Source organism: Oryzias melastigma, linkage group LG16 (assembly GCF_002922805.2).
Source record: "Oryzias melastigma strain HK-1 linkage group LG16, ASM292280v2, whole genome shotgun sequence".
Lineage (NCBI taxonomy): Eukaryota > Metazoa > Chordata > Actinopteri > Beloniformes > Adrianichthyidae > Oryzias > Oryzias melastigma.
In genome coordinates, this window is record NC_050527.1 from 15,393,525 (window position 1) to 15,403,542 (window position 10,018).

Consider the following 10,018-nt stretch of genomic DNA (forward strand, 5'->3'; position numbering starts at 1 on the left):
CATGCCGTTTCCCTTGCAGATTGTTTCAAACCAATGCTACAACGACAGACTCTAAAATGTTCTCCAAGAAAAAAAAAAAAGAGTTTTGAAACAGTATTTTTGAATGTTACATCCTTACTTATGTGGTTTGTTGAAATAGAGTAGAACATATGACTATGAAGACTAGAACTTTATAATGATAGTATTTTACAAGCAATTTAAAAATTTGAGATAACTTCCAGTTATCTGTGCCCATCAACTCATGAAACGTCACAAAAATTTGACAAGTTTCACAAATGCTAATAGTATTATATGTTTGACTCTTTCAACTTTTTTCCTCTTCTAAATTTTTGGGACTCTTAATGCCTCGTTTTCATTGAGTGGTATGGCTCGGTTCGGTTCAGTATTTTGAGCGTTTCCATTGTAAAATGGACCCATTACACAGTACGGACACATACCTCTTTAGGGACCCCATTCGGTGTAGATCAATAGAAAAATGGAACAGGACGGTTGGGCAGAGCCGCTGAAGCCACCCATTGATTGGCAGAAAGTGAGGACGGCATTAGAAAGTTATATACCACTAGAGATGGCATGCTAGCTTGTTGTGTACGCAAAGTTGTACGCCATATTGGAATGGTATAGATGTCTGTTTACTGCTGTGTTACAATTGCACAAACAGAGCTGGAATAACAAGAATGTTACTTTTCACTAGTAAATCATTCCTGTCAGCTGATAAAGGAGAACTTCTAGAAAACATTTTAACAAGATCTGATTGAGTTTACTCTCAAAAGTGAACATTTAGGCTGATCTTGTACCCTATTCAATGATAAGTCAGTGGCAGCTTTAGACTTCACACTATTTCCACGATTTTTGTCGGGACCACCGATCTATTCCCATTTTATGGATGGCCGCTCTACTTGTATGTGTGTTAGACCTCAGATAAGACCAGACAACCCGCTGGTACTTAGAGTACTACGTGGAGCAAAATAAACTAACTAGGATTTCTCAGTGGTGAAGAGCCCGGCGCTGAATCCCCAAAGGGAAATGTGGCGTATGACAGACCGCCTGCCCGCTGTCGCGCCGGTGCCCAAGTCCTTCTGATCGAGGCTGGATGGGATCCACTTGAGCCCGAGCCCAGCATTGCCGAATGAATTTATCCAGCTGTGTTGCGTCGTGAACGGCTCGGGTTTTATAATGAATCCCCATACGCTGCATGCTTTAAAGCGGGTGCCGCCTGGACCTCGCCCCTCCGGGACCGTGGATGGAGTGCTCACTGAGCCCTCTTCCGTCTGCAGGACCATCAGGACCGGCGCAGCTGTCGACCGGGCTGCACTGTTCTCAGTCGGATCATACTGATCCAGGTGCGGACCGGCCCATATATTACGGGAGCTAGCGGTCTACGGCGATGTTGGCTACCCACAGATCTGTTTATAAACACAGACCGAGGAGTCTAATGGTTTGTATAAATGTTAGTTTTTGTGTAGATTTGAATAAAATAACAACCAAGCATCAGGTATGCATTGCATTTCCTGTATAATAACCTATTTATTTTTTTAAAAGTTTGAAATGTCGTTAAATTGTTGCACAAAAACATAACTACCATGACCTTTCCTGATAAGAGTTTTTTCCTTTCGGACCAAAATTAAGCATTTTATAGTCATTTTACAGAGTCTGCTAAGACATGTCTCATTGTTTTAATACCAGCCCAATATGGGGTTGCTTTTTCTGTATCTTGGACAATAGTAAAAAGCCTGCGTGTTATCTGTAGTGATATATAACTCATTTAAAGCACCAATATAGCGCTAAGTTAGCAGTTCCATTTTCCTCTTAACAGGGATATTCATCTCAGCCACCCACAATCTTCTTTCAAACAACATTAAATTCCTGTTATACACGATGTACAAAAAGTAAAGCAAGAAAAAGACGAGCTGCTGGATGACCTCCATTGTTGCTTTACTAATTGTCGCACTACAATGAAGCAATTATATAATAGCAGTCTACACCACGCATGCGCCGTGAAAACAAACAGCTCAGTTGGAGCGAGGTTTAACAGAGTGGAAACGCTCGCTAGAATGGTCCGTACTGGTCCGTACTGTACTACTCTTTACCGTACAAGATCAGACCAGACCGCTCAGTGGGAACAAGTGAAGAACTGCAATAACATTGTTAAAAAAAGATATGCTTCAATAAAATCATATTTTTGCTGTTTTTGATATGTTGTACTTGTAGCATTTTTCTAAGGAGGACACATAAAATAATTTAAAATAAAAACTGCGTTTTTGAGTATTTATTAACTCCAATCGTGATGAATCAGGAGTAGATGAAAACCTGCGGTTTGAAAAAGGTCAGGTTTATGACGCAGCATCTGACAAAGTCTCCCTTCTACACTACAGCTCTAAAGCATACAATCACAGACAAATAGATCTGTTAACGTCTTCATTTTTCCCACATCTGAGTTGCCATCTGGCTCAAAACTGTACGACCTCCAATATTGGTTGCAGAATTTTTTGGTATGCTAATGTTAGTTTGGGCTTGAGAAATGTTATAAGCTAGCAGGAGATTGTGTAAACAAAGGAATGCTGAGAAATTAGCAGAGCTAAGTTTCACCTCAACAGTGTTGCCCACAACCCAGATGAGCATTTCTAAAGAACTCCTGCCAAAATGTAGAAAATATATCTTAAAAAAAAAATTGATTTTTGCAAAAAAAAAAATCCTCCTAATTAAAAGACCACTGGAAACAATTTTACAAAATACTGTTGGAGTGGGGTTCTAAATGTCACTTCCTAAAAGGCACAGTGTGTCTGCAGACATGTAGATCAATGCCTTCTTTTCCTTCCAAAAACATAGAGGAGCTTAGTGGTTTGCTTTGTTTTTCCAGGTCAAAACTCCACTTTAAATCAAAATAGCTCTGCGCCAATCTCCAGCGCAAACTGTAGTACATGCCCCCCCCTTCTTTCCTGCAGACATAATGACCCAGTCTGTGTGAAATGCATGTTTGTTGTATCAGAAAGTGCAGACATAACGATCAGTGGATGACCGCATGCGAGACCCTCCATCTCCTACTCATTTTTCCATCTGTGTGAGGAACGCATGAATGAGAAAAGAAAAAAAAAAGGAAATGACAAGTGGGCATTTGGATTCCCTCTGATCCCGCGCCCTCACATTTTGTGTCTCCATCATACAGGGGGGAAAAAAGTGATGAAAGGCAGAGAGAATGGCCTCATGCCACTCATGTGTTTGTGCGGGGCATGCGTTCGTGTGTGCTGTCTAGTGAATAGAGCATTAATTGCATTAGCATTACAGCTGGGTAATTTCCTGTCAAATAAAGCTCAGGCGCTAACAAGGAGGACATTTTAAAAGTCCTGAAGTGTGTTATTATTTTTCTGCTTTCCAGCTGACTTTTTTTTCCGCATAAAAATTTGCATGACAGAAGAGTAAAAGGAAGTGAAGAGCGTCTGAAAGCTACTGCAAAAGACAGGAATATTGCACTTGTCACAAGTTCCTACTGGAAATTATTTTTTTTACAAAAATGTCATTTTAATAAATAAAATACATGTTGATCTGATACTAATTTAAAATGTATTTTTGTAGATTTAATGCATGCACATTGAATAGTAATTACTTCTTAATGGCAGTTTGTCGCTTTACTTCAAGCTGTTCTTCAAATCATCTTGCTAAATGTTGACTTTTAGGTAAAATAATCAATTCAACTCCAAATTCTACCGTAAAATTCGGATTCTGACCCAAGTGACTCACTCGAAAACAAAGAATAGTTTATTATACTCCAGATGGAAGGTAAGTAATCAAAATGTAAATCAGCTTCTGCCTTTATTTCTTTGTGTTTGTACAAACGTGTGGTTTGCTTTGTATGAGGACGCTCAGCAAAGAAAAAGGGGGATGTAACACAAAATCCCAGCTGAAAACTTCACACAACAAGACACCAATCAACAAACATGTGCACACACTTAATGCTCTATTCCACAGAAAAACATCAAGATAAATTACCCCCCAAACAAAAGTAGGTTTAAATATTCCATTGTGATGTCCTGAATTATAAATACTAATTATTTTAAAAAGTTAATCTGAATTTAATTTTTTAATCGAGTAATTGTACTTCAAACTTCAGGTACTGAGTTTGTATTTTGTGTAGTGTCCGTACTTGATCGAGTTCCTGAAGTGGTCCTCTGCCGGGTTTTTCACTGTGCAGCTGTTGAGCAGCCAAAGGTCTGCCTCTGTTGGGTTATCTGTGGAAACACATGAAAGGTTGAAATCACCACATGTACCAATAGCATCACATTACGCAGCTTCACTTCATGTAAAACCAAGGCAAAACTGAATTTGAAAGAGACTAATCAGCATGTGCACAGACACACACAGTGTGCTGCTTCTAATGATGTTGAACTGTTCTTTTCCCACAGACAGTTATGGTGGGCAGAACATTGTACTGATAGGAGAGCTAGCACACATTCAAGATTGTGTCTTAAAACTTGTGAAGGCTTTGTAGCTCTGTGGCAGCAGGGAGCCGGTGACACTGCAATGAATTAGATTCTTCACTATTTACTTGTGGTGCTTAAACATAACCACAAACAAATACATTTGAAATGCTGTGAGACTAAGAATCTATTCCTAGGTTTCACTGACAAGAACAAACAGTGAGGAAAATAAGAAAATGTATTAGTAAGTGGTTTTGTGAATCGGTGAATGGGAAGCAGAACATGGTTTCAATCTTCCTGTAGATCTTCATCAGGTTTGCACTGTAGCTGCTATTTTGCTGCATTCTTCCACACAGATCTTCTCAAGAGCTGTGATGTTTTGAAGCTGTTGCTGGAAAACACAGACTTTCAACTCCATCCATTGAACTGAGTTCTGGAAACTGGCAAGTCCAAAAACTATGCTTACTTAGCCCATCTGTTGCCCAGGTGATGTGTTTGGGACCATTTTTCATCTGGAAGCTCCACACACTCTTCATCCGCATTGTTTTCACTGATGGAAGGAGGTTCTTGCCCAAAATCTATCCATTCATGGCTCAACTGATCCTTTCCTTAATACAATTCAGTCATTATGTCCCCTTTGCCGCAAAGTACATTTGGTGTTCTTGGGATGAATCTCAGCATTCTTCCTCCTCTTAACATGGCCACTGCGAAGAAGTTCCATTTTGGTTTCATCTGATCACATGACATTCTCCCAATTCTCCTCTGGATCATCCAGATGATCTCTGGAGAACATTAAACAGACCTGGACATGTGCTGCATTAAGCGAGGACCTTTGGAGAACTGCAGGATTTGAATCCATGACAATGCTGTGTGTTACTACAGTAACTATTGTTACTATGGTCCCCCAAAAAATTGCAATCTTGTCTCTGGTGTCCTTTGACAGCTCTTTGGTCTTGGTCAAGATGAAAAAGTTGTAGTCTGACTCTTTAAGAGTGTGAACAGGTGTCTTTTCTACACATAAGTTCAAACAGGGGACCTTAATACAGGTAACCAGTGGAGAATAGAAGAACTTCTAAAAGGTAACATCATAAGTCTGAACATTCTGCATCTTTAAAATACATGCAGTTTGGATTTATTGTACATTATGTCTCTGTCTCTATCAGTTCAAATGCATCTATGATCAATTTCTCTCATATTTTTTAAGTGGGGCGACTTGCAGAATCAGTGACTGAAAAAAAACTTTTTTTGCACCATTGAATATTTACCATTTTGTTCACTTGAAAGATATCCCAGAATGCAGGACACTTTTTTATATGCAAAAAATATCTTTACAGTTGTAATTTCAAAACATCCTAAAATAAACAGCACTTACTAATCATTTTCACACAAGGAGAAATTGATTTTGCTAAAGCACAAAATAATTTAGATTTTTTTTTTTTTTTTAACGCATGCAAAGATTTTCTTTGGAAATGCTAAATGTGTGTGGACAGCCTTAACAACAGCAAAATATGTTTAAAGAGAATTCAATTCCATACTGTAATTCCAGGAAAAAAATAATCTGTCATGAAACAAGATAAGAAGAGACAAGTAAAGAAATTAAATCGGGAAAAGCATGAAGTCTTTCCTTGAAGAACAGGATTTTTTCCATTGCCTTAATTCTCAGAAATAATCTAGATTTATTGTCCAATGACAATGGTAAACCAATCATATATATATATATATATATATATATATATATATATTTATAATCAATTCTGGTTTTAACTATGAATAATACTAGTTTATATTTTCAGGTTTCTATAAAAAAGATTCAAATTTAAATTTTACTGTTGGGGATTAAATTATACTTGATGACTCTTTTACAAAAAAACATTCTAAAAACCTTTAAATACGCAAGTCATATTATAAATTATTACCAACTTTCATACGTATGATCATCCGATCACTATGACTTATAAACACAAAAGTACAGCTGTATTACTTTATAGAAGTCAAAAAGACAGTCTTTTAAGAAGTAATTAAGGTCCACACTGAACACATTTAAAAATATTTTATAAAATCTACGTTTAATTTGTGGGAAATTGAAAAAATAATATTTGAGAATCAAGAAATGGAAATAATTACCAGGAAAATAAAAAGAACCTACAGCTGGAAATCTGTACCCAACTGTATTGTGTTTATCTTTGTTTATCTAACAGCGCACACACACACACACGCACCCCCCCACACACACACACAAGTGTAATGGGAGTGGCCTCAGCTGTGTATCTGCTGCCTCCGCTCTGTCCCTAGGGAATCTTCTGGACTGACAAAAACAAGCTCACCATCAGTTTAAGATGCACACCACACACACAAGAGAAAACAAACAAACATCTGCAAGACAATTCCATCTTCATACTCAGCATTACGTGCTTGCATACATAAAATATACACAAATAAAACACCAACAGTAAACAATTTGCAGCAAAAACAATTATACAAGGAATAATTATACATTGTATTGCCATAAACTAATAGTTATGTATTTCTCATGTGATAATATGAACATGTAACTAGTTCTAATGTTTATTTTTTCTAATTAATTTCAAGTTTGGAACAACTAAAGGCTCAATGTTAAGCAAATATGAAAAACAATAAAGACCCTTAAGCTTTCATTCATGTAAATACAGTCAAATCTTAAACGTGTACTTTGATTACTGAAACCACACAGACTACAGTGGTCTAAAATGTCCACGTTTAAGAGATTCAATTCTAAGCCTCCAAAACCCTGACAGCATTCTCATGTGAATGTTGGAAAATCTAAAATTTCTACATTTGAATGACATTTGCATAAAAATGGTCCAGGCGCAGATGACAAAGGGCTTATTTGGTTATCCTTTGACTGGCATGAATGCTGGTAATGACAAAAAACTGTTGGGTTATCTGGCGACTCAGAGATATGCTTCTGAGTTTATGTGGGTGTGTGTTTGTATTGTGATAGAAGTCTACAGGGAAATGCGTGTTGTGGTTCTAAACTTTTCCATAGTGTATACACAACCATATCAATTAACTATATATTTTCTTAAAATTCCAAAATGTTTCTTACCAATACTATCATATAAGTATATTTATATTAGGGATACTGAGATTCTCAGTTTAAAACTAAACTGTATGTTACACCACTGAACCGAACCGTGGTGAGTGTAGATCGTCACATCCCTACTTCATAATTTGCATATGTTTACGTTGAAAAAGGAAAACCATGAAAGATTAAAAAAAAAAAAGGTGCGGCTGTCCCCCTACTGATGTCTACCCTTATGGTATAGTCAGATTCAACTGATGCTTGTTGATGAAGTTGCTTTGGAGATAAAGAAAACTCCGGCCAGGCCATATGTGTGTCTATTTGTGACTGTTCTGTGTGCATGCAGGTTATTTTCAAAAAACATCTCCATTCAAGGACCCAGTTGACGAAATCCAATCCATGCAATAATACTTTGGCATAACTTTGTGAATCACACAGGAAAAAGCATATTGAAGATGCAGCATCTGTGGTCAGTGTGTGTGTGTGGACATATGGAAAAGATAACGCAAACACATTTCAATCACCCTATTCCTGATAGAGATGAGGGACAGCAGGTATGGGAGCAGGTGCATTCACAGAAGCTGCATGAATAGAAATGTGAACAAAAACAGAGAGGGGGGAGACCGTGATTTGTAAACAAAAAGAATGAGAAACTGAATAAATATATTGAAGCAGCAAACTTTGTTCTTGAAGAAGTTGGAGAAAGATTCTCTTTTCTAAATCTGATTTTCATTCTAGGAAGATTTCAGAACGAATAAAAGTTGAGTATATGGGAGGTTATTAATCACTATCACCATATTTGAAAAATAAAAAGGATATCTCAGAAAAAAAGGCAGATCTTTCTGTGTGGAGTTTGCATGTTCTTCTCGTTTGCATGTGTGGGTTTTCTCCAGACACTCCATGTTTCCCCCCGCAGTCCAAAAACATACTTCATAGGTTAATTGATGATTCTGAAGGGTGTAATGCTATGTACACAGCAGGCATGTGTTGTGTGTTTTTGAACACAATGTGTTTTTCACAATGGATTGTTGCTGACCAATACTTCCGAACCTATAGATGGAAGAGGTTTGGGACAAAATCTTGATCCAAATCTCGTGAATCTTTCTCCAGGCTTTTCCTACACAACTCTATTCCAATATATGAAAAAAATCTTGGTGCCATAGAATTTCAGCCAGGCACACAATGCAATTATTAAACTGTCCTCCATGATCAATTTTCGAATGGTTGGCACCCCCACAAATTAAAAAGGACATGATCCACACGTCAGTACCAAATCTAAGTACCTGATTGGTTAAAGTTCAGCTGGTTACATTTTAACGCCCATTTAATGACCACGTGTCCTAAAAACTGACTTAAACGTGAGAACTGCAACAAACTACTGACCTGTCCGTAGTGTATCCGACTGCCACCAAGCAGCAGCTGGGATAGGCTCCAGCAACCATGTGACCCCAAAGTGACTCAGCTGGTTCAGAAAATGGTAAGGGTGTCACCGCTCACAGATAATCTGGGGTCCGTATGGATCACTGGCCATGGTTCGGCCCATGTACCTACCACAAAATACCCCTGCCGTCGCAACGTATCTCGCTCCGTGCGCACATTAAAAAAATCAATTGTCTGTCCACACCAAAAGCAATTAGCATCAAATTCATGTAGAGTACACTGTCTTTGGTTTAGCATGCGTCAAATTTGCTGCTTGGTGGTTATCCAAATGTCTGTTAATCTGAAAATCCTGCAGCATGTGGGAGGAGCTTCTAGGGGTGGGCGATATGACGATATAAAACCGTCTTATGACCTCCAAAGCTGACAATGTTTCATTTTTTAAAGATCGTTTTATTACGATCTTCTATGAAACGGCGCAAGAGTGAGAAGGCAAAAGCTTGTTGACTGGCACACGTGTGTACAGCGGACCACCCCACTCAAAATCAATAAATATCAGGTTTATTTAATTTTAAGAGCTGAATAAAAGTATTAGTGCACGTTTCCATTCATGGATTCAAAGAATCTCCCAATGAAGAGCAGCAGCTGTCCCTCACAGGGGAAAGGCGCTGCTCCATAACAGACTCACCCGTCAGGAGACGATTGTATGGCAAGCCAAAGAGACCAAAAATCACTAGGAAAAGCGAGAATGGGAGTGTCACGATTTACAGATAATTATTATTTTAAATATTTAAAAGTTCCTATAGTTAGTTTCAATAAAACAATTAATACCCCAAAAATAATTTTAACAGTTTTATTCATGATTTAGTTTGGACGAGAACAGTTGTATTTTAAGGGAACTCCAGATTGATTTGGTATTTTCTACACTATTTTTAAGCATTCTTTTCTCTCAGTTTTTGTAGATTTGGTCTAAAAACATGCCAATTAATCAGAAATTACATGTTTTAGCATGTTGTTTGTGTTCAAAGTTTAAATATGTTTTGTTTAACAAATAGGCCTCAATGACCAAATGCTTTGATTATATAAATATTGTGTGTAAAGTACTTTATATGCTTATTGAGTATATAATTTAAAGCATTTCCAAAAACATATTTAGCTTGTATCTTGA

The 10,018-nt window shown here is 37.6% G+C and overlaps 1 protein-coding gene across 2 annotated transcripts in view; it reads right to left on the minus strand.

The window, feature by feature from the left end:
* cdkal1 (CDK5 regulatory subunit associated protein 1-like 1) overlaps positions 1 to 10,018 on the minus strand; it is a 251,564-nt gene that overhangs the window by 209,152 nt on the left and 32,394 nt on the right. For both annotated transcript variants that reach the window (XM_024268289.2, XM_036215988.1), the window contains exon 4: positions 4,139 to 4,223. In XM_024268289.2, the coding sequence (XP_024124057.1) occupies positions 4,139 to 4,223 (85 nt within the window). The remainder of the gene's footprint in view (positions 1 to 4,138; positions 4,224 to 10,018) is intronic.